The 25,914-nt window shown below is 39.8% G+C and overlaps 1 protein-coding gene across 1 annotated transcript; it reads left to right on the top strand.

Annotated features, from left to right (window-relative positions):
- Nucleotides 1–584: 584 nt before the first annotated feature.
- igfbp2a (insulin-like growth factor binding protein 2a) lies at nucleotides 585–24,753 on the top strand. The gene is made up of 4 exons (XM_049570356.1): nucleotides 585–1,049; nucleotides 20,140–20,321; nucleotides 23,655–23,795; nucleotides 24,132–24,753. The coding sequence occupies exons 1-4, from the start codon at nucleotides 650–652 to the stop codon at nucleotides 24,288–24,290; spliced, it is 882 nt and encodes a 293-aa protein (XP_049426313.1). The 5' UTR covers nucleotides 585–649; the 3' UTR covers nucleotides 24,291–24,753.
- Nucleotides 24,754–25,914: the final 1,161 nt, after the last annotated feature.

Here is a 25,914-nt window from a genome sequence, read left to right as displayed (position 1 = left end):
TAATGTGAAGAGTCCAAGATGTAAAACCTTATTTTGTCCCACATTACCTGACTTCACCCTAAAAGATGATGATGATGATGATGATGGTGATGATGATGACACTTTAGGCCTATAAACATATGTGAGATTGTGTGTTTGAGTATGTTATGTCACAAAAGCATACACTGTTTTTTTAAACATTTGCAATTATGTCTTTGGCAAAGGAAGATGTTTTATGGTGCAATAAAATTTCTCTGTGATCAAAAATATGGCATAAAATCAAAAACCACTAACAGCTGGTCTGACTTGAGGGGCTTGTAATTTCGTTCAGTCAGGCTGCTGTATTCCTAGAGCCTAAAATGCATTCAATTAACAAATTCACTTCACTTTTTAGGACCTTTATTCCCATTCTGAGCCATGTCAGTTAATCTGAGGATAAAATAAGGAAAGGAGCACAAGTCAGTGTAATTTACTGCCAACATTTTAGCAGAGCTAAAACATGACATTTGGACTAAATCCTCTCTCTTCCCATATTAACACCCACATGTGGCCCCAAGAGCAAACCTGGGAATTTGTAGGACCCAGCAGACCTCCCAGCCCCCGGCTTCACCTGTTCGCATGCACATTTCTTCCCCTTTTTTTTCACTTGGAATTGCCTTCCATCGCCCCCATGATAATGACCCAAAAACTCATGCCTTTAACAATGCTGTCGTACGCGGGCTGCAGCTTGCTGATCCTCTCCGCCTCTCTCGCCGGTGCCTCCTTGGCCGAGATGGTGTTCCGCTGCCCCGGCTGCACCGCGGAGCGCCAGGCGCTGTGCCCAAGGCTCACCGAGACTTGCGCGGAGATAGTGCGCGAGCCTGGCTGCGGGTGCTGCCCCGTGTGTGCCCGGCAAGAGGGCGAGATGTGCGGCGTGTACACCCCGAGGTGCTCCACCGGTCTGCGATGCTACCCGACGCCCGACTCGGAGCTTCCTCTGGAGCAACTGGTGCAGGGCCAGGGGCAGTGCCGGCGCAAAGTGGACACCGAGACGACCACTTACAGCGAGGAGCACCGGGAGCAAACCAGCGGTCAGTCAGTTTACTGGAAACCTGGTTTTCTTCTATCAATTTTTAATGACACTGTCTAGACTGCAGCCTGAGGAATAGTGTAGAAATGTTGCATTGTCATGAAGCCTGAGCCCAAATCTGTGCAAAATAGGAAGTTCTGGTGAGCATTTTGCACCAGTGGATGATATCCATTAGATATTTGTATCATATTTTACATAGTTTTGCTTTGATGTCTGCAATGCATCCTTTTAAAATCTATTGCATAAACAGGACTGACCTATAATCTGAAAGTTACCATGCATTTCATATGTGCTATTTTTTAACTTCCACTGCATTAATGACCTATTTTACGCTTGTTGCACGAGGTATTGTAATACTCACGTTAAACCCTGTGTTGCATAGACATGTTTATAGTGCTGTGAATCATCCTGGTGTGCATGGGGAGAGAGAAACAAAAGGAACAGTCGCTCTGCCCAAGTTAACCTCAGCTATGCTCCCAACAGCTGGCCCTCCACTCTTTCCCAATATCCCCCCATCTAAAAAAACAGCCTTTAAAACACTGCACCAGAGAACAAGGTCCTGCAAATATTCCCAGAAGTTGTACTCGGAATGGGATGGACGCAGAAAACATCATAGTATTGATGTTGACATTTCCAGAGGGGAGTGGAGAGAAAGAAACAGAGAGAGACAGCAGGAGGAAAGCTGCATTGATTGGAAAAGTGGACTTTGGGTTTTGACCAGGAATAGCTATAAACTGCTGTTGACAGGGACTGCATTAACTGGGGTGTCTACCTGGAAAATGAGCTGGATGTATGTGCAGGAGGGGGGAGGAGGGGATCACAATGAGTGCGGCCTGGAGCCAGCAGGGCTCATGTGGGGTTGTGATTAAATAAGGACAGGTCACGGTGAAGACGAAAAGTCAACAGCCTCATTAATTGGCTGATTTTGGACCTGCAAACACGCACAGTCAATGAGCGTCCAGTGGAGCCAGCCGCGCTGTGATTTCTACTCATTTCCAAATCCGTGCTTTGTCAGAGTTTACCTCCAGACTGATGTGTTTGTTTTGGCACTCAACTCCTGGAAACTATCGGAGACTGCGTTCAGAGTAACCCTGTTCTCTGTTACTGACAAAAGGTCAAAAAATACTTCAGGACACATTCTGGGATTTAATAACCATAGCCATCGTAGTGACTTCACTCCGCATTCATGTAACCTGACGCAGCGAAGTTTATTTTTGCAGCCCTCTTCAAACAATAACAGACAAGCAATAAAACAGGCGTGAATTGTGGAGTTACATAAGAGCAAAACAGGAGAAGAAAATGCGTGGACACATCGTGTAAAGACTTGCTTGCAAAGAGGCAATTTGTGAGATGTGACTGGTTTTTCCTCCTCAGGTTTGGGTCAGGCTGTGCTTCCTTTGCAGGTTGAAAGGTCTGAGATTTCGTTAGATGCGTCCAAAAACCTGTGAAAGCTGAGAAATTGGCTAAATATGGCTGAGTTGTTCTGGATAAAAGCCTTGTTGCAGATGGAACAGTCATTTCTGATAAAGACAGTGCTTCAGTTAGTGGTCTAAGCGAGGTGTGCAGCTTTCTCAAGGTTAAAAGATGAAAGGGAAATATTTTTTTTATCAAGAGGAAGCACAAGACTTTCTTCTTCTTGTGTCCAGCTGAAATTTAATTCATACAGTATTTCTAAGCAGAATTGCAGCCATACCACTGTCTAACGTCACCATAGCCTGCATATCCCCTCTATTTATGCCTTTTGATTTACGTTATATATAACATCGTAAACTTACTGTTGGTATTACACACGCTCGCTGTCAGTCTCCTGCTTTTCCTTTGGCCCAGTTTGAGACTACACAGACTTGATTTCCTGTCATAAATTCTTCTCAGATACACAGCTAAAAAGAGGAAGTAATGAAAGCTCTGATAGAAATCAGCTCACGGGGGCTGTTGGAAGCAAACTTGAACGCTCTGGCTACGATCCACTGCACCTCCTTTGTTCCAGGAATTAATCTGTAAATGACCGTAAAAAAAATGGGCTGATTATAATACAGTAATTAAGTGGCTGTGTTTTGAGTGTTGAGCAGGGGGAGCAGTGACTCTTGAGCCAATTTGACACCCTGGGCAGAGAATCAAAGGATGAAATATTGCAGCTGCTTTATTTGGATGTTTGTGAGACTCAACATCCTGGCATCCTGTTTTTCTAGTATTCCAATTAAAAGACACAGACATAGATAGCACATCCTAAACTCTGACATTGAACACAACACATGGTAACAGGATGATGTTATTAAGATGATGTGATGAAGTTTAATTTGAGTTAGGCAGGCATGAACAAGCAGATCAAATCAGCCGAGGTGTGAACTCGAGTCACATGAGTTTGTTTTGAGTCAGAGTCAAGTCACAGATTTGATGACTTTAGACTCGACTTGACACCAATTTAACACCAGTGACTTGTCAACTTCACTTGGACTTGAGCCTTTTGACTTGAAAATACTTGACACCTTGCTCAAAGATTAATTTAGAAGTGGGCGACTTAGGCGACTGCCTAGGGCACTACCTAGGGCTTTTTTTGTCATTCAAAAAAATTGAAAGTAAAAGAGTGTATGTAAAGATGTAGAGTAAGAGAAAATGAAAAGGCAAAAGCCATCCATGGATCAGTTAAACAATACAAAGAAAATGAAATGCAAATTTGCACACACTGAAATCTTTTATTGTTTATTTTTTATTTCTGTTTGTTAGCCAAGTTGTTTATTTGTGTTATTTCTAGCTCTAGTTCGTGTTTGTAATAAATGGGGGCAGGTGGTGGAGGTCATAGGACACTGAATACGCTACCTTCTGAATCAATAATAATAATATTAATAAACTTCATTCATAAAGCGCTTTTAAAAAAAAGTTAGAAGACTTAACATGGTTGATCCCGGGTTTAAAACAATGCAGGATTCAAGCAAATAAAATAAGGCAATTTTAAGAAAATACTTACAACAATGAAAATAAAATAAAGATAAAGTACCGTCACTGAAGCAGATGAGCATAGCCGGCAACTAACTGCCCTGTAGATTGCACTGAGATATAGCAAATCAAACATTAAATTACATACAGAGACGCAACAACTTCCAACTTTGTACAACATTTGAAGTTGCACAAAAAACGGTAAGTCGAGGCTAATATTAACATAGCTTAACAGCCACAAATTAATACAAATTTAACAACATTACATTTGTAAATGTAAAACATTAATATTAGAGGATCAATGATGCGATATTATGACGATACTTAAGTCACGATACATGACTTTTTCATTTTAAATATGATGCGATATGCTGAGTATTGCACTAAAATATATTGTAATATACTGTGTTTTATTGCCTTTTTTCAACTGTACATTATGTCTTTTTGACTGAAATAAGTTTTCAGTCTGCTCATGTCACTATAGCCTTTTTTTGCAGTAGCAAAATGTATCTGGTGGACTGGAAAAGCAATTGATTATATTATTCTAGTGGGCTATGTTTAATACATTTTAGTAGGCTAAGTTTAATTTGTATTTGTCACATTAAGAATTTATATAATAAAAAAATCAATACTTGGCACTGTGTGACGATACGATGATATGACGCCATACAAAAAAATCACGATATGATGCTGTATCGATTTTTTCCACCTACCCATAATTACAAGGGTTGAGTCAAATATGAGTATCCGGTACAGGTAATGTATTTTTTACAAGCACGAGTATCACCTGAGTAAGATGTGTCAACATCCATATAACAATGTGGTGAAGGACAATCCTCATTGGGTCACTGTGTTCAGGATCTGACTTTTTAATATAATAACTTCCGGTTAGGTCCCACCCACTCCTTGTTTAAGCCCCACCCAATTTGATTTAAACTGCGCCCATTTGGATATGATACAGATAATTAAGTTAATTGAACAGATACAGAAAATGGTGTACTCGCTCATCACTAATTTTTACTTTGTTGTTAAAAATGGCATTACATTTGGTGAAGAGTGCATCATGAATTACTTAGGACTCAAAACTCAAATTTAAGATTTGGGATCTGACTCAGGACTTTAGTGCAGAGACTTGTGACTTACAAAAAAATGTACCACTAAGACTTCAAAAAACGTCCTGCTCCTTGCTCCTTTTGACAACATCTTATGAGACGTGACATTGGCAAAGACAGCATTTTAGAAATTGATCTGAAGTTCTTATCCATCGCAACTTGCAGTGACAGCAGCAGTGCAATCCTTGTAAACTCCTGGATCAGCACAGCAAACAACTGAAGAGGTCAAAGATCAGAGCCAGTATTCTTTCGACCCTAGCATTATCACGCAAGTTAAAAAGGGAATGTAAGAGAGGGGTTCCTTTTGGGGGAAATCAGTCTTTTTCTTGTTTAAATACCTAAAAAACCACAATACCAAATATGAAAGAAATCGGTGGTGACGCCTAAAAAAAAGTAGAGCAATGATTTAATTTAGATTTCTGTTTGTTTTTAATGAAACTGATTGGATGAAATGTTCTGGCACTGGCTTATTTCCTCCTCTGGTCTAGGCCACAGGCGATTTCTGTTCCCTGTTGTAAATTATCAAAGCAACTGATTACAGCATATAAGTAATTCAGTAATAAAAAGAACAGATATTGCTTCATAAATCTCTTGGAAATGAACTCCCCAGTGTGCATAGAACAATTTCAAAATGCGGTGACGTCTTGTATAGCTCAGCAGAAAGTTTATTAGACTTTGGCCACACTGAAAATTCCCTTATGATAGACTCACATTCAAATTTGCTGGATCAAAGGTATTTGAAAGTGCAAGGAAACTGACTTTTATAAAATAGGTTTTAGTGAATATTGTATTAAAAGTAGGGTTGCTTTCCTAATTAGGACAATAGCCCGTGATGTTGCAGACTTAAAATTATGCATGGCACCCGAAGACGTGTGGATCCACCCAAACATCTGAATTGAAAACATGAAAATATGAAATTGCACTTGGTTAAGTTGAATAAGACCAAAACCAAACCCTGTGCGCTCTGATTTCCCCCCTTTGGGCCTTCAGCATCTCTGATGTGTGTGTTTGTTGTGTGCTGCATGAGTATTGCCTGCATGTGTTGCACTGCAGGCTGAGAATCTGAGAAAATACACATGCTTGCATTCATATGACCTGAAAAAAAGAGATCTGAAGTAAACTTTGGGCGTAATTCTGTCCCAAAAGTTCCTCAAATAATGTCCGTATCTTAAAATGGATGATTACTGGTAATTTTTTTTATCGTTAAGCTTTCTACCAAAGTCATCCAGATGTGTTAAAACATCAAACTAAAAGGCAGAGAAACATGTTGACATCTTTTCCACTGAGCCCTCTTGTCTTGGTTTCAATATCTCTATCAGACGTTTGCACACTGTCATGGCATGTCTTTGTTCAAGTGTTTTTTTGTGAACAAGCAACTCAGTATCTTAAAGTCTTCCTCCAGACACGTTTTAAAGTATGTAGAAAAAAGTCTGCTATCATTCATATTTTATTTTTAATAGTTTTTCCACATAAAAAGTTACAAAGCCTGTGAAAAGGAACTGGAAGCACTTCTAGTCTTTTGTTGCATTCACGTGCGCCTCTGATGGTTTTATATCCCAAGTTGGGAGATGGTTCTTCTGTGTTTGCAGTGAGCTTTAAGTCGTAATGTGGAAACAACATGGATGCTACAAAGAAGACGTGTTGTATTTTATTCCTCAGAGCATTTAAAAATGTTAATAAAAGTTGGAAGCTTTATATTACAAAGTGATTTTATCCCAGACTATTTGCCGCACCAGCACCTCCTCTAAAACTATAATATTGCTTTTCCTGACAAATGCTAATAAATAACTTTTCTAGTTAACTCTCTGTGCAAAGCAACTCATGCTTACAACCAAATAACATCTTACAAATTACATTTGGACAAAAAATTGTCATGCAATATGTGAATTAATAAAAAGTTTACTACCATAAACCAAACATTTATTTTCATCCACCATGTTTCCACATATATGACGTCAACTTGGCAACACATGCACCAATTTTTTTGCCAACTTTCTGAGTTGTTGCTCAGACTTGAGGGAGAGTTCATGGGAATTTTCCCAGAAGGGAAGTTATTTTTCAAACACGACATGAATGCAAGATTACTCCTTTGTTTGGATAGGTTTTTGCTTTCCACTTTCAGCGTTGCGCTACAGTGTGGTTCAACTCCCATATTCATCACGTGATGCCATTGGGCTCAAAAAGACTTTCCCCATAGACTTACATTGGGAAAGAGATGTCTGTAAATCAGTGGATACGTTTTATTTTTAACATGACAGCCCCCACAAAATGACTCGTTTCACTATCAGGATTTAATCCATTCAGTCCAATAACATTTGGAGTCTAGAACAGTGGTTCCCAACTGGTAGGTCGCGGTCCAGAAGTGGGTTGCAGGTCCATTTGGAAAGGACCGTAAGTGACTCCAGTCAGGTTTGTAAAAAACACTTTATTTTTGAAGTACAGTGAATTTCCGACACAAGCTTTTACTTTGAGGTGCCGTTTCCTGTTGTAGAGTGAGTGAATAATAGAAAGCTACTTAACGGAGACAGCAAACTAGCTTGATGGCATGGGCAAATGCAAGTATGATGCTGAATATATTCGACTGTGTGGGCCTTGAACTAATGACTAAGGAGAAATCTAGGCCTTGTAGCTGGACCAGGTAGGAACCACTGGTCTAGAGGAGCTGCATGTTTAAATCATAAACTGGAAGTAGCCGGCTTGGCCAGTGGAAGTCTATAGTGCACTTGCTCTATGGGCAACATGTCCACAGATAGAAGTTGGACACAACTGCGTGGCTATTTTAATGAGACACAAACAAGACAAAAGTGGTTATAAAGAGTTTATTACTACACGAAGCAGCCATGTTGGATTTGGAAGTTGGTGTTGGTGAGGTCCTCTGACATTCAGAGTTGAAAGCCTCACTTGAGGGGGTATTATGGTTGAAATTTCTGACTGGGAACTCAAAATATCTGGCTTCCCAGTGCAAATGGAACACGCCATCAGTTAGACTCAGACTCAGATGAGGAGTCTGTTGTGCATCAAAATCATTTATTAGCAGATGTATCAAAATGGTGTAGCTAACATCATGTTGTTTGTAACTAGCGTGGCTGACACAGTGTTAATGGTTATAAAACATACAGTAATATCTGCTGTGGTGGGGGTTTTTGGTAGGCAGTGGAAGGAAGCTCCATGGTGCTGTTTACGTCCAAATACCGCACTCTGCCATGTTTGCTGTAAAAACTCTCACCATGCATATACAACAAACTCTTGCCCTCTGTACTGAAAAGTCTGCTATGCACTGACGGTTTCTTTGTCGTAGTCTGTTCTTCAGTCAATATGTGTTTCCAGCGTTCGTGATGTACCAAATGCAGCTTGCTTGGTGTACTTTTGAATCTCAGATTTTAGGGAAGTGTGCAGACATAGCCTCCTTCAGTCAAGGACTATGAAAAGACCTCTCTACAGACACACTTTGCATAGGTAAAAATCAGTAGAGTCAAGGTTGGACATTTTAGGGGGCATAAACAGAAGAAAAACACATTTTAAGTGGACCGGGACTTTAGGCTTTCATGAGTATCCTGGGATGGATTGAAATAATCAAGACTTCTCTCTGATGTGGTGAAAAAAGGAGGATTAAATGTGATACTCCCTCATGAACCCAAGATCTGATTAAAATGGGTCATTTTAAGATTTAAAAAGTATATTTTTATTTCAGACTTTTACCAATAACAAAAAGATTCCACGTTTCATTAATTTTGAGCAGAAATCTCTCCCTATTCCAAACTAACACCCACAACTTTCCCACTACCGTCTCTGTTTATGCACAGTATCACTTGATATTCTGTTCCCACAGAAACCTGGACCCAAATAAAGGTTCCTTTAATCAGACTGGCTGGGCATTTAGTTGTTATGACTGGGATCATACCATATGTGACCTCGATAAGGAACAAGTTGATGAACAAAGCCCAAGCAAGGCTCATAGTTGGTTGTGAAATTCAAAAAAGTGATGCTCTTCATTTTTTATTAAGAGATATTGGTTATTAATTCTCAAAATAACTCTTTGTTTGAGTGGCAATTTTGCCCCAAACCTATCCAGAGTCAGTTTTACATGCTGACAATGAGAAATCTTTGTATCAATACTGTTATAAAAGTTGTTATGAGGAGGAAAAATGAGGTGGAAAGAAAACTCCTGTGCCATCTGGTCGCTGAGAAAACATTGTTAGCTAACAAGGGGCATTCCTGTGTACCTGCGGGGGCATTCAGACGGAGCCCGCAGGACTGAAATAGCTCCGAGATAATCCCCCCCCCTCAGGCTTCTTCAAAAACAGGGGCATTTGTGCCATCTCCCCCCCAGGCGTCAACTTCACGTGTACCCGTGCCAAGAATCTCCTCGTGCCTATTGAGATCCAGAATAACTTCCCACCCTCTTTTGGGTCAAGGGTGATTTAAGACAATACAAACACTGTCTGAAATGCTACTGACACTGGAGGGGAAGGGGGCACAGGGCATTTTAGGGGAGAGGGACATCTTCTGAACTTGTTTTAAAGGGGGAAACTTCCTACTTCCATCAGTAGTAGGAACTTATAAGTTTTTCGTTTGTCCTCACCCTCACAGTGGTGGTGAGGGTTTGAGGTTTCTCCATGCTTGCTCTTGGAGCTGGAGTTAAACTCAAGGCATCCTCAGAGTTATTAGGATTCATCCTGTGGGCAACATGAATGGCTCTACCAAATGTCATAGCAACCAATTCAATAGCTGTTGAGATATCTCACTTAAAGCAAACATGTCATGGTTGTGTGAAAGAAAAGGTTTGGGGATCCCCCAAGTCAATAGAATATATCCTTTAATGTGAGCACAAAATTTCATTGTTACCCAACTAGTAGCTGTTTCATTGGATATTTTACGGCTCCATGATGGTGCAGTAAAGAATAGTATTTATTTGTGTTGAAAACATACAGAAAATGCAGCCATGTCTTAAAGAAATTACAATTTCCCCTGGCACTATCCCTGCACAAAATGTATCGATGTCTTGATAAAAAACAACCAATTTTCCTGGCAGAAAATGCAACTATGTCTTGAATATCAACCACTTTTGTGACACTATCCTGGGAGAAAATGCAGCCATTTCTAAAATAAAATAACCACCTTTCCTGGTACTTGGTCTTGAACTGGCTGAAGTACTGGCTACTAACTGGTTGAGTTTGAGTTTGAGTTCAAGGTGTGAGAAAGAATCGTATCAGTAACATTGTTAACACTGTGCTACATTACAGAGAAATACCAAACTATTCTAATGAACCTTCATTAATATAGGCCTACACTTCTATCTACAAGTGCACGTCACACACTGAGCGAGCCGCCTGTTAATGACGCTGTCGGCAAAGCAGTAATGATTGTGCTAAGTGGCTAATGGGCATGTAGCTACTTCCATGTTTCAGATGATATGTCATGTTTGGAGTCGACCAATGAAGATGAGTTTACATATCATCTTGGGTTCGTCCTTCACCTTCTCAAAATGATCCCACACTTTGGATTTCCTGTCTGACATGTTATCAACTAGCCTGTGTAATAATCTCAGGTACCAGTCCTGGAAATTAGGGGCTGTACACCCGCCACGTCTTGAACCTCTTGGAAACAAGAAACCTTAACAAGAACCGTATAGCCTATTTACCTGAAATCCTGAGTGCAGAACTGTTCTTCTTCCAGACGCTGTTTATAAGTACAGACGCTGTTTATAAGTGTGTAGGCCTATCGTCCGTGGGACAGATGTAAAGCTCTGGGTAGCTCAGGTGATCCATTTACATTTTTGTATATTTTTTATATTTTTTGTACTTTAGACCTATTACTCATTATGTCTCGATGAGGTAGATTAGATACTAGTCTGGCTACTGTCTTACATGACACTGGACTTTGAAAGAAAGATGTTTGTTTCCTGTATTATTCTATAGCTGGGTATCAGCATGTGCACATGTTTGTCATCTGGCATGATTTAATATGTTCAACATGGAACCCATTCGGTGTTGTGGATAGGTGACTCGTCTTTTTTTTTTTTATCTTTTTCTGTCCTTTTTGGTCTTGTAATTTAAGGATACTTATTTAATTGTTTATTAGTATTGTTTGATCATTGTATTGTGATTATTGCTTGTTTGACTGATATAGCCATTATATAGGATTTACCTTTAGAGTGATTACACTTTTTTCATGTCATTATTTATCTGGATGTTTACATATGTATTTATACTTGATCTGTTCAAGTTTTTTTGATCAGTCACTGTTAAGATAGTTTTTGACGTACTAAGGATAGTCATCTGATTATTTTAATTTTAATTTAATTGGATTGTAGGCTCATACCTATTGGCCACTCTTTGTTTTGTCTTTACATCTTGCTCTGTGGATCTCTGGATCCGATTGGTTGATTGACTGATTCATGCCAGCTGGAGTGATTCAGCAAGGTCCTGTCTGTTAGATATGTGGGCTATACCCACTTTGTGCATTAACGCTGAGGAAAGCCAAGTGCTGAAACGCGTTTGTGATACTGCTGTGCGTTATTAAAAGACTAATATATATGATATTTGTGAGTGCTGACATTTGGATTTATAAAGCTCTGGGTAGCCCTGCACCAAAATGATCAACTTTTTATTTATCAGACTGAGTATTTACAGAAGAAGGGAAAGATATCTGTCAGCTGTCATTGACTTGTAACATGAATCCTGTCTGACTGCTGAGCATGGCCACTTTCCGTGTCTGTCCTTTCATATTAAATTCTCACATGGTTCAGTCATATAGATTTTGATTTATTTTGACAAGGCACAGCTTGTAATAGAGTTCCACATTTGTTTGTTCTTTTTGTTTTGTTTTCTGTGACTAAGCGACCAATGAAATCTTGCTGACTAATGGCCTTTCTAGTCGACTAACGTTTGGTTTACTATAAGGAGGCAGCCCCAGTAAGCAATCATGAAACCCATTTTTGTTATCTAATGCTGGAGCAGAGTTCACAGAATGAATGTTTACCTGACAAATCTGCTACATTTGTATCATAAAGCCTTAATAATCAGGCCTGCTCTAATTGCAAAACAAGAATCCCCAACAATGCCAAGTAACTAGGCCAACAGAAAAACATTTATATTTCTTTAGGGAATAGCATAAATTCAGGGCTTTTGCAAAAACAGTGGAGGCTTGACTCTCAGCATCAAACCACAGCTCTGCCCCTGCTAGTGAATAAATGGAAATAGGATTTTATTTTTTTATCCTTGTATTAGTGAAGGATTAATTAGTTGGCGAAGTTAAAAAGTTACTGCAAATCCCTTCCTACCTAATACCTCAATGCCTGCTCAGGTTGCTTTTGTTATTGTTGTCTCCTAGTAAAAACTGTGCAACCTTAATTTAACTTTTGTTGACAGATAAAACAATCCTTTATACCTTAGTGTTCCCTGTCAGATAACCCCAAGAGGTTTCGTGCTCTCTGTCCAATCCCATCCTTCCTATCTTTCCCAAAGTGGTGGAGAATGACTGTCAGTGGTAGCTGCGTGTGATGCCCCACAAGGTTGATGTGTTCCAGCTTGCCTCTGTTCATGTCCTAGTTTAAGTCCCATACAATCACCCCAGAGCTCGCCCGGCGGTGCTGGGAGAGAGTGAGATGCCTGGCCTTGGATGCCGAGGTGTGCACGTACGTGCCAGAGCCTGTCCAAAGCCTGCTTTTAGATGACTGTTGCGGGCCAGAAAGCCTGGAAGGTAAACATATCTGCACTTTGCTGAGTTTGTGTTTCTAGGAAAACAGTCCCAATAGGCCTTGTAATGGATGATGGACTACAGCTACTCTTCTGAGTGCCCCTCATCAACTTCTTAAGTGGCACATGACCTATTTCACACCTCAGAGCTGTTTTAAAAGCCATATTGAGAGAGAAAACTTTTTTTGTGGATTTTCACATTCCGACATTTAAAGGGACAGTTCAGGTTGGGTGAATAATATTCCTACTTAACCTGAATTAGATTGGTGCTTTCCTGATGTCGCTGCAGTTTAAATACCTTTGTACACAGGTATAATGAAAGGTGATCTTAGGTTATCTGAGCAAAGTTATTGGATGCCAGTGGAAACAAATAGCAGCACAACATAAGGCAGGCATACAAACTTGTTAAACTTCTGCAAAGATTGCCTACACACAAAACACCTTTGGAAAACAAAAGTATGAAATTCTATCAATTTTCCAGTTCACTTTCTGAAATAAAAGTTGTTCAAACTAGAACATAAGCTAATAAGTAACAAAATTACCACACAGGACATACCTCAACAGCCATTGACTCTCATTTAAATTTCAAACACAGTGTGTGTGCAAATCTTTTTGCAACTACCCAATCACAACGCCACCTGAAATAAGTCAGTTTGTTATGAAGTCCAAATGAAAGTCAGTGACACATTCATTTGTGTGTTGCAATGCATTAAAACTGTGAAATTATTTAAAACTATGAAATTAATTACATTTACAGCCAGGTCACCAAAATGCCTGACGTGGTGTGAAAGTTTCAGTGTTTGAAGCCAGTTTTTCTACTTTGAGAGAAGCTGCTCCTTGATTCCATTGATGCCCACTCATTTTGGTGAGTTGCATGGCGAGATTTAAGAAAGACGCATCCTTGTGTTTGCCAATAATACAAGGTTCTATTTGGTGTCTATGGAAATAGGGTGGAGTGAGAACACTGGTGTGCTTGGATCTTTCCTTTTTCAACCTTTCCATTCTCCACCATCGGGCCAAGTCTGCCATTTGCTCAGTCGACCAGAATCTGGCCAATCATGCATAGGTATAATGATCGGTGATCTTAGCTTAGATCTTAAATGACTGGATGTCTATGAAATCAAGTAGCAGTTCAACTTTAGATGGACAAACAAGAAGAAATATAACATTTTTGGCCAGTGAAAGTGTAACATTATATCAATTTTCCAATTCAGTTCCTGCAAAAAAAAGTTGTTCTTACTAAAACATAAACTAATTAGTTGCAGAATTACCACACTGTCAACAGCCATTGACTTTCATTTAAATTTTAAATACAAACTATGTTGTGCAACGCATTGCAAATCTTTTTTTGTCTTGCATAGCAACAATGCAAATAGCCATTCACAACACCAGTTGAAACAACAGAGTTTATTTTTTTAAAGTCTAAATGAAAGTCAATTACACATTATTTTTTGTTTTGCAATGTGTGAAAGCTTCAATATTATTTCAAACTGTGGAGTTAATTTAAGGGTTACCAAAATGCTTGATGTGCAGTGGAAGTTACAGTGATTGAAGTCGATTTTTCTACTTTGAGAGAAGCTGCTCCTTGGTTCCATTGACGTCCACTTACTTCAGTGAGTTCCATGGCACAACATAAGAAAGACATCACATCCATGTGTTTGTCTGACAATGAAACAAGGGTCTATTTTGTATCTAAGGAAATAGGATGGAGCGAGAACGCTGGTGTGCTTGGATCTTTCCTTTTTCAACCTTTCCATTCTCCACCACCCGGCCAAGTCTGCCATTTGCTCAGTTGACCAGAATCTGGACAATCAGACATGACACTTCTGGCCTACGTGCCATCTGGGAATTCGACATGGATCAGATATAGAAAGGAAGCCTCTCGGGCCATTGTGTGAGGATTAACTCAAGCAGTAGACTGGACAGTAGGCCTGCTGCTCTGTTGATACTGCTGATCCCAAGCCCACCGCTGTGGAACGGCTTGGACTGCAGAGGCCTAGCGCCCCCTGAAAGTGGGGTCCTGACCCTCTGTGTTTGTGTGTGTGTACATTTCGAGAGGGAGATCGCTGTTTTCGCTATAAATTGTGTGTTCATGTGTGTGTCTATGCGCGCCCAGACTGTATATTTGAGCGAACATCTCAGGTTTCCTCAGAAGAGAGGGAGTGATGGTATTGCACTTGGATACTGTGGGGATTATGTAAGACAGCAAAACAAAAGGCACCCCAGCCGCCAATATTTTCTGTGTCGTGTGTTTATCTGCGCCACTTGTGTGTGCACGCACATGCGAGCACACACCTGATTTCATTTGACTTTTGCCCCTTTTTGGAAAGAAACTCAGTCTTCAAAGAAAAGCCAGAGAGAGCACGGCGGAGCGTCATAAGGGGAACTCAAGTCCAACAACACCAGATCTATCTGATGGCAAAAGGCGCCAGCACCTTGTTATTGCTTCGTTTGGAATTTCCTTTCTCCCGTTCTCTCTTAGGCCTTTTGTAATCATATTCTACAACCGGATGTCAAATTTACCTCTTGCAGAGTGCAGAGAATGCCTTTCTAGTCCACCACCAGTAACACACACTCTCTGTCTTGCAAACGCCTTTCCACAAGTCTGCATGTTAGCTCGGCCCTTGCATAACTGTGAACTATCCACTTACTGGCCCACTATTTGACCTTCTCTACTGTCTGTGCTTATTTCCCTTCTTTCCTTCAGGTGTCAAGTGAAGCCCTGCATAGATGAAATACACACTTTCCTGCAAAACAAGCACTCTGCTCACCATTTGAAATCCATTCTCACTACCTAAAGAGCGAACATGTGATCGTGTTGCATACATTTTTGTCAAAAATCAGCTGGTTTGGAATGACACTCCTTTCCACTCCCTCCCTGGTGTCAACCCTCAACCCCTAAGTATGCTCTGTTGTCAGAAACAACATGTTGGGTTGGACCTGATGGCCTCTCACATTGTTTGCTCCATCTGTTTGAAGAGAGGGGCTTTTTTTTGGGGGCTTTTTTTTTTTAGGTTGATGTTTAACAAGACTCCAAGGAGAGAGGAGATGGTCAAACTGTATGACAACCGCCTGGAGGAGGGAGTCACCGGATTAATCCACAGACAGCTCAACTTCTTTTTGCTGCTGTTGTGCAGTGACGGCATTTGTATTGTCCTTATTGTTTTATTAGTCAGGACAGTGAGCAAGGTTGCTTAGTTTTTAGTCACACACATATGAATATGCAAAGGATTGCTATAACTAGTTCCTTTTGAGATTATTTCCCATCCTACTCCTGGTGGAAAGTACTACGCCAAACATCCTTGAAGAAATACGACATAATTACAATTCATGTCTGCAAAAACACATAACTTCAGAAACACAAGATAAAAGGCATCATATGTCAACAGTAATATTGTCAATTCGGCATCAATATAATCCACAGAGATAAACTGTATATGCGTACAAACTTTACATTTTGGATTTTGTCGCCTCAGCTTTTAGTGGAGGTGGATCAGATACACGCCAATTTAAACCCAACTCCACTAGTTTCTCCTACTGTTCCACAGAACAAGAGAACCCAGACTTGTACACATTCTTCTGCCTCCTCTGAGTCCCCTCAATGTTTACTGTCCACCCAGTTTGCTGCTTCCTGTTTGGTGCTGGAGAGAGCGCAGCTATTGGTTGTTGACAGTGTTTACGTCATTGAACGTCTGTACTTAAATGAGCCAAGACTGAAAAATTACAGTAATATTAAATATGTTTGATTTAATCGGAAAATCAAGATGAGGAAAAAGACTGACGTAAAACAGCTCACATGGAGTTTTATGACCACCTTACACCAAACGATTGAGATCAGGGGGATGTACAATTGAGCTAAAACGCTCATGATTTTACTCTGACATTGGAAATTGCTTCAAAGTCTTGTAAGGCTGAACAAAATGCAGTTTAGCATCTAACCAGAAGTGCAAAAAGTAGTTAAGTGCGGACTAACATGAAGAACAGAATGAACTGCAATACATTGAATAAATATAGAATACAGGATAACCAGTAAGGGGAAAATATGGTCACATACATTCATATATAGTATATACAGTATGAGCAGTATTAACAGTATTTAGGTCTGTATTAACTTGTCAAGGTCATTTCCATGTATTGCCTGATATGGCCCCTCACGGAGTCACTTTGTCTTTGTGATTGCTTTCTTGTTGTATATTGCCCTTGTGAAGCACTTTATGACATATGTCTATGAAGCGCTGTATAAATACATTTTTCAAACTGACTTACTTACTTAATATAAGAAGTCCACCAACGTTTTAGCATTAGCATTAAGCATGCAAGCATTTTTTAACAGTGCCTAAGCAAAATGAACAGAAAAAAACCTAGGCTGAGACACTTTTTGCCATCATTTCAGGATTGTACTGCTTCTGCTCTCTCATCTGCTCTCAGTCTCACACTCATACAGACACTCACATATACACTTTTTATGACTTATTTATATTTTTTTAATCATGAGATTTTAATATATTTTTTCCACATTCCAACTCCAATGTCTAAACATTCTAAAAAATTAAAAATTCATTGCTCTTTAAAGGGTGTACTTGCATTGTTATGCTATTAAATTATGTATATATCAGTAGCATAAAATGGTTTTAACATGACAACAAATCAAATCAACAAGTCAGATGAAAGAACAATAAATGCTAAATATATAAAGAATTGACAGCTTGAGGCGTAATCTGATTTTTGCAGTATATACAGTCGTATAAATATAATGCTATCAGACAGTTTAAAGAGTATGGCAATTCAAAATGCTTTACAGGAGCATTGAATATATCAAATATGAGACATTAAAATTGCATTTTAAAGACATTAAAGTGCAAACGAGTAAATAAATATTAAAAATTTGGGGGGAAAAGCTTTAAAAGCAAGGAACAAAAACAGTATGTATGGGTACAGAGAGCGTATATGGTCAAAGAGCCAGCAGCCAATGAGGCAGGGACAGGTCTAGTATGTCACCATTGGCTATGTGAAATTCTTTAATTTCATCTATGCAACATTTTGGGCTGTCAAATGCTGAATTTCACATTACGATATCATTTTATTGTGCTCAAAGATTTAGCAGTCAGGTTCACAGACCAACCATTTTGAACCATTTTGATCATTTCCCCCTGCACTTCACAATACACACTTTGCTTGTCCCCAAAAAACAGACTGTCTGTGATGATTATTATGCACCAGGTGATCAGAGGTGATTGCTTGAGTCCGGTTTGATCCACTTAGATAATAGATGAAAATAATTCTGACCTAGCCCGATTAGGAGCAGGCCTCTAGATCTGTAGGACCTTAAATTTAAGCTGACTTCCTCATGTAGTCTTCCAAATACAAGTTTTAGAAAAGTGTAAATATCTGATGTTCATTTATCACCCCTTTTAACATCTGCTCATGAAATTAAATCACACCAGTAAGGGAAAAAAGCAACCATGGAAACCTGACTGTGACTAAAGTTCAACAGTGGCCAACTTTTCTCAGCCCACAAGCTTGTTAACAGAGCTGCATGTGGTTGCCTCGCTCTATGAGAAAGGAAAGGATTGTAGTGACTCATTGATTGTGCTGATGCTTTTCAGAGCACTTTAACAGTAGTTTGGACACTTGGGAGCTTATTTTCCCCCCCTAACATTATCTTTAGAGAAAATGTCAGTTGTGACAATGAGGAAAATTGTCACAAACACAAGAAATGTACTCGTACAAAATGTGAAACCAAAGCAAATAAACAATAGGGAGTGGAAATTAGCAGCGTCAGCAATGAAAGCAAAGCCTGGATGTGAGATATTTGCTGTAGAGGTCTTGAATTGTGCCTAAATGAAAAGGGAGAAATGCAGAGTGACTTACAGCTGAAGAGAGAGTTGAGTTAATGGACTAGCTTTTATATCCTGGAGGGTGCAGGTGAGCTGCATCAACTAACAACCTTCCGTAAGTTGACCGTTTGCCTCCTGAATTTAATTAGGACTGATCATCGAGCACAGTGGGGAGGATGTTGGAAAACTTAGAAAATTATAATTTATATCTTCCCTCCCTTCCAAACCCTCTCATGCGTCACTACTCCCCAAGTAAAGGAGAGTTCAGGGTCAGTGTCACCTCTGCGAATTCCAAAGAGCCTTTTCTAGCAGAGCAAGCCACTTACTTTGTCGCTCTGACAAATGATGTGTGCAGTACGAAGCTTATTTCACTCCACTTCCAGCCTCTAAAAAGCCCAATCCATTACCAGAATGACAGCAGGAGGGCAACAGAGTGGCTTAGTGCACTGAGAGAGCGTCCTAAGAAGTTGCAGGTTAAATGCGTTTAGAAGCCAATATGTCCATCAAAGTGTCCTTTCCTGCCCAATTTATTTTCTTCTCTGTTGCAAGGCAGTAACTAAAATATATATTAAAAGAAATAGATGGTCTGTCAGTTACAGGTAATAACCAATACTTGGTAATGACCTTGTAAGGTCAGTGTAAACTCCATCTCATCCTTACATTTAGATTTGTTAGGGTTGGATGATATGATGGTACATACCATGGTACAAATGTGTCCACCGATAGAGGTTTTCGCGATACTGTTTTGGCCGTGGAAGCTACTGGGGGCAGACTCATGGGTGTACAAAGAGAACTGAATACAGAGTTGGAGCCAGGGCCCTGTTCTTTCCTATGAAAGCTGCTCAGTGTAATTTGCTCCATACAATAAAGTGATCCATTGTCCCACTCACAGCTTTCTCCTTCTGAATGTTATCATCCATCACACTGGCTGCCAATCAGGGCTTTTGACATGTCCCACACTTATAATTCCGTCACGTGATCAGTGAAGGTTATTCAATTGAAACTGAATTAAATGACATTTTTTTAGCTAGACTGGGTGCACACAATATACTGACACAGTCAATCAAAAATTCATTCATAACTTTTTGTGTAGGCCCACTTGAATATTGCAATAATAGGCTAATGTGTGGTTGCCACACTGTTTGAAAATCTATGGAAAAAAATCTTCTTGGACCCAATGGCGACGTGACAGACCTGTATGTTGTAGTTACACAGTTTGGCCAGTATGTTAAATTGACATTTAGCACACTTCCTTGGGCCTGGGCAGTCGCTCTGTAGCAAATCAGAGCTGGATTCTCATGTGATCTAATTTTTGCAAATCCAGTTGCCTTGCAAGGTAATGTGATTTGGAGGAGAGTGAAGTTGCAGATACAGAATCCTATAACACTTGGAGTTATTTTCTGTCAGCAACCTTAAAGCTTCCATTTTGAAAGATTTCTAGCTTTGCTGTTTTGAGTGTTTCATGTGAGGCAGCTGTTTTTTGTTTCTGTGGACCCCCCCCCCAACTGCAGGTGAGGCCGTGGAGCCGCTGCCTGAGCAGGGTGTGAGCGAGATCCCGGCCATCCGAAAGCCCAGCAAAGAGACCACCTGGCTGGGACCCAAAGAGAGCGCTGTGCGCCAGCACAGGCAGGAGATGAAGACCAAGATGAAGACCAACAAAGTGGAAGAGGTGAAACCTGCACGACCCAAACAGGTGAGACATATCGGAGTGTCAAAGCTCTGGATAGAGCTCTCATAATATGCTGCAAGGCCATGGAAATTATTAAATTCAAACTTAGGAATCAAATTTATGAGAAGCGTTGTTTTTCAATTCCACAATATAGACAATATACCACGTATGAATATGTGGTACAGAATCACATCCTGTTGCACCGCAACAAGAAAATTGTAAGAAAATTGAGTTAAATCATTTGTAAGGACACACCCAGACCAAGTGTCAGTCTAACATCAGTGATTTTTTTCCTCTTTTTTTTTCCTCTTTTACTATTACTTTTTTATTTAGCACATTTTGTAGTGTGATGTACATATTTCTTATTTCTTTTATTGTATAATAATGCACATATTTTCATATTTTTCCATACTTCTTATTTTCTATTTTCTCACAACTTCTCTGCACTTATATATAAGAGCAATTGTAACATGTCCCAAAATCCCCCCAGGGATCAATAAAGTATAATAATGTCCATTTTTGCTTCGTGTTGTCTGATGATAGGACAACTTCAAAAATGTATTCCTCCTAATAGCTATTAAATATCCCGCCCCCCCAAAAAAAAACCCACATATGTGGCACTTCTTCTTTATTGATTTTTATTTTTATTTATTTATTTTACCTCACTGTGAAGCTGAGATCTCTCTCCTGAGTGTAAAGACACAGTTGGCTCTAACTACACATCTTGGAATAATATACAAAAAAATATTATTGTTATTTTAACATTTATGTTGCACCCATGAAATTTTTGTGAGAAATTACCCATTTATTCATGAATAAGACTGACAGTGCCTTTGTAATAACAATACTGACTCAATTCTAATGATGTCAGACGGACCTTAAATTGCATGGAGCAGTAAAGAGGACAAACCACAAGGTGAAAAAGGAAAACTATCAGCTACCTGTGCAGTGGGGGACGCTGATTTCCACGTAGAACAGTTAGAACTGTTGGCCAAGGCACATGGAGCACAGCCAATCAAAAAGATCATCAATAGACAGATAAATAGGTAAAATAAATGACAAGTTTGCAATTAAGCTCACTGTACATAAAGGTTTAAATTTGATGCCAAACTTTCACAAATGAGATCTGCTTTTGATTTAAATAATATTTCAACTCTTTCAAGTACAAAATACTGCTCAGTTCCCAAAGCCACACACAAAGGTGGGCACAGACGTCTCTCCTCTTTCCTCTTTTCTTTTGTGATCAAATTTTTATGCAGTTTCTTTGCAAAATATTAATAATAACTCATACATACATAGCTGCATCTCATCCATGTGTGTCCATATGTTTTATGTTTTAAAAATGGACCTATTGTCTCACCATCCCCTCAAGCTGGCTATGGATGACCTTTGATGGTGACAGGAGAAGGAAAAAAATAAATAAATACATGCAGGGATAAGCAAGACAAAAAAAATATTTACTACAAAAACTAAAAAACAACAAAATCCATACATATCCATGTGAAGCACAAAAAGGTATAACATTACGTATATGCACAAATTACCACAGTCAGCATAGTAAACCACAGAAAAATGATCAACCTGATTCATATAGGTAAATTTGCCTGACCTTCTCCACTGCCTTAGCCAGAGCTTCGATATTATTTACCATGGCCCTATCTGACCGGGCAATAGAGTGTTCCACAGATATTACGTCATACAATAGTGTAACCCATTGAGTCATGTCAAGTGTAGCCATTTTCACTGATAAACATTCAAAATATTCTTCCAAAATGGCTGAATTTTGGGCATGACCATAGAGAATGGAACAAAGTCCCCTGATATTCATAGGTGTACATTTCAGGAGGGACACAGGTGACATGTTGCCTTTAGTATTTAGAACATATGCATTTGTCTCCCCCAGTGAAGTAGCAGAAAGTAGCAGAGGACTTTTATTTTGACAAAATTAAAGACATTTACACCATAAACTGATGCAGAAAAGGCACAGATTGGTGCATAAAAATTAACCAGAACACAGGAAATTAAGTGTTTGGTGTTCCTTGCTCATATGTGTTACATTTATTACAGTTAGGAGATACCTCAGGGTATAGTTTGTGTAACCTTGATTTTGTATAAGTTTATGGATAACCTTAAATTTGATTATTGTGTCTGACATTACACCAAAATTATATTTCTGTCCAAACTATATCATGGTAATTTTAGAAAGATGCACTACACACAAGATATTTTAATGAACAAAGCAATTTGCAGGTGTGTTTTCCGCAATGCATGGCATAATCATGTCAGTCAGCAACTAACAAACGACTGCAGATAAGAACGTCTAAGTAGTGCAAGCTGCTTTAATCCTGGCGGGAGCAGAAAAACACCTCAGACCAGTGAGGGAAGAAAAAGGAGTGCAGTGCCGCCTCCCTCTGGTGCAGCAGCTGTTCAGATGCAATCAAAGTGTTTTATTGCCATATTTAAGATCATTTAAAGTGCAGTTGATGCTTGAACCTGTTGATGAGTGCACTTTGAATCATTTCAAAGCCTTAGAGGGAAATACGGTAAAAAACAAATAATAATTTAAGGGGGGTCATAGCACAAATTAAAAGCTTTTTACCTGCAGTTATTTTGTTCCACACTCCCACCAACCACTGCCCTTTAATCAAAAGGCAGATATTAACTGACCTGAAACACACCTGAGCCGCTCTGTGTCCCGGAGCTGGTGAACCCCGGGCATTTCTAACCGGCATCATGGTATTTTCCAGCCGCCATAAAAATCATGTAAAGGTTATTGCTCTACCAGAAGCTTATAACTGTCTCAACAAGACATTTGGCTCCATGGAATTGTGAGGTAAATCTGAGGTCACTGGCAAGGGTTGTTATTCATTACTGGCAAGGAAACATGATTCATTTGCTCATTACAGAAAGCCCCTTCACTTTGTGTGTGTGTGTGTGTGTGTGTGTGTGTGTGTGTGTGTGTGTGTGTGAATCTGCATGTGCACCTTTTATATGAGTTTTATGTAGCATGTCAAAAATGTGCTGATTACCTTGCAAGCACATCTTGGTGTTGATGGGTATTTTTCTGCTGCGTGCCTGGATTTTACTCAACTTTTGAACATTTTTTGAAACAATTTTCTGTGTTTTTTAAATATATAAACAAAAAAGTTGTAAAAAAGATCAGATTCCTATTTTTTCAACCTTTTTTTCTGTTCACAAAAGTTAGAATAAACAGAATAATCTGTACAGAACATTTTCTGCCGCAGGCTAAACATATTAAACCCATCTGTCACAGAAACCTGGTGACGCTCACACACCCGACTGCCTCGATACGGGCGTGTTAACGTGACGTGTGTTGTTGTTTTTGCTGTTTTCAAGACTCAGTGTCAGCAGGAGCTGGACCAGATCCTGGAGAGGATATCTAAGATGCCCTTCAGAGATAACCGAGGTCCCTTGGAAGACCTGTACGCCCTGCACATCCCCAACTGCGACAAGAGGGGGCAGTATAATCTCAAACAGGTGACTCCAGGCAAATGGGGAAAGAGGGTGGTAAGCGGAGAGGGTGTAGCCACCTGATAATATGCAAGTGTTTAGAGGAGAAAAGGTGTGTAAAGCATCATAAACTCCATTTTAAACAAAAATATGTTGTATTAAGTCGTAGTTTACCCCTTTAAGTGCTAAGTTATTCGACATTTGTGAGGCTAAAGTGAATTAATATCATTTTATCTTCCACAAAAAACACTTTTCCTGCATATTTTTGCACAAACAACACATTATATGCATAGTCAGGGTCGTCACAATGATCTAAACTGACGTCAAAACATGCAGAAATAAACGGATCATTTTTTGTTTCAGTGCAAGATGTCTCTCCACGGTCAGAGGGGCGAGTGCTGGTGCGTCAACCCTCACACTGGCCGACCCATCCCATCAGCCCCCACTGTGAGGGGTGACCCCAACTGCAGTCAGTACCTCAGAGAGCTGGAGCTGGAGCTTCCTGACATGGCCCAGATATAATGTGGCATGAAGCGAGAGAAAAAAAAACTGTAAAGTACTTGGGAACAAAGAACATCTGAGTAAGCTATATATTATCTTTCTGTGTGTATGTGTCTCTAGTTCATTTCATGACAGTGACATTTGAAATCGTAACCACCAAAAAGGATTAAATGATAGAATCCAGCTTGCTGCGTAGGATGTAACTGCAGATTGTTGTGGTTGTTTTTAGGTTTTTAGGAGATGTTAGGACAAGACTCCCTTGCCCTTGTAGATGTTCAGTAGTCAGCTGGAGTGTCAGTGACTTTGCTTTACTAATTGTGACTTTGCTCAGATTTGCTCTGTTATCAGTGTTTTGTACTGTATGTGTTGAAAAATGAAAAGCCTTCAACATGTTTGGTGTTTTTAGGTGTGTTTTTGTGTCCTAGCTTGCAGACTACTGTTCGCCTCATTAACAGATAATGCTATTAAAATGGTAATAAATTCAGCTTGTGCCTGCCTGAGTTTTAATTTGGAGAGGGAGTTTGAATTTGGTGCTTGATGCAGGGCTGCAGCTGCACTGAATCCAATCAGCAGCAGGGTGATCATGTGTTGACCACCACCAGAGAACACCACATATCATGCAAACAACCAGACACATTGCATCTAAACAGGAGACACATGCATTAAATTAAGTATCAAGAAAAACCAAGTATTAACCCAACAATCATAAACACAATTGTTACAACCCGGCTCTTAGGCTGCAACAAAAAACGGGAGGGAAGACGAGGTTCAAACTAATCAATGTGTTTATTAACATAAACTTAAGAAATACGTGAGAATCAGTGTCAGTAATCAGTAGTGTAGGCATGTGTGGATGCATGTGTGTGTGTGTGTGTGTGTGTGTGTGTGTGTGTGTGAGAGCGTGCCAAAACAAAAGCAACAGAAAAGGCACGGCCGCACCACGGTGCCCTCCTGTACGGCGTGGATCGAGTGAGAGACCTGGGGTCCGTTTCACAAAGCAGGTTTAGTGAAAACTCAGAGTCTGTTAACCCTGAAATGAGGGAAACTCTGAGTTTTCCGTTTCAAAAAGGGAGGTAACTCAAACCAGAGAAAGAGGGGTAACTCTAGCCTGTTTCAGAGAGAGAGGTAACTTAAGCTCTCGGTCAGTTACCGTAGTAACAGACTCTATGAACCTAACCTGGTCGGGACCAGGTTTTTGTCAATGAACCTCGAGTTTCTCTCTGTCTCCGCCCTCTTTCAGAGCCGCACACTCCATTTGATTTCCTCATTCATTCAGTCAGCAGGCGAGTTTTGGCGTTGCCTAGTTCTGCCGTCTGTCATTTAAAAAAAAAAATCAGAGTCAGTATATTAGAAGTCCATTAGGCACAGTAGGTGGCGACTTTTTTCACTAACATGGCATGTCCTTTTGATAACGATCCCGTGGATGAAGGTGCAGCATTACTGCGCAGATAGTTAAATATTCGTCGGGAGATGGTTATCAGACCGCGCATACATGTTCTAGCATTTCCAGACAATTATCTTTTTGAGCTGTACCGTTTCACATCACAGTCCATCATCTACATACACAACCTAATCCGTCATTACATTTGCAACATTACCAATCATAGTCATGCTCTCACATCCCAGCAGATATTGTGTGTTGCGC

Source organism: Epinephelus fuscoguttatus, linkage group LG24, assembly GCF_011397635.1.
Source record: "Epinephelus fuscoguttatus linkage group LG24, E.fuscoguttatus.final_Chr_v1".
In the NCBI taxonomy this organism is placed as follows: domain Eukaryota; kingdom Metazoa; phylum Chordata; class Actinopteri; order Perciformes; family Serranidae; genus Epinephelus; species Epinephelus fuscoguttatus.
This window is presented reverse-complemented; position numbering and strand designations above follow the sequence as displayed.

What these genes read in the sequence shown, in the direction of transcription:
- igfbp2a (XM_049570356.1), top strand. Translation starts at nt 650, where the DNA reads ATGATAATGACCCAAAAACTCATGCCTTTAACAATGCTGTCGTACGCG. An exon ending in GCACCGGGAGCAAACCAGCG is followed by an intron (nt 1,050 to 20,139) that starts GTCAGTCAGTTT and finishes CCCCAACTGCAG; the next exon opens with GTGAGGCCGTGGAGCCGCTG. An exon ending in GGCAGTATAATCTCAAACAG is followed by an intron (nt 23,796 to 24,131) that starts GTGACTCCAGGC and finishes TTTTTGTTTCAG; the next exon opens with TGCAAGATGTCTCTCCACGG.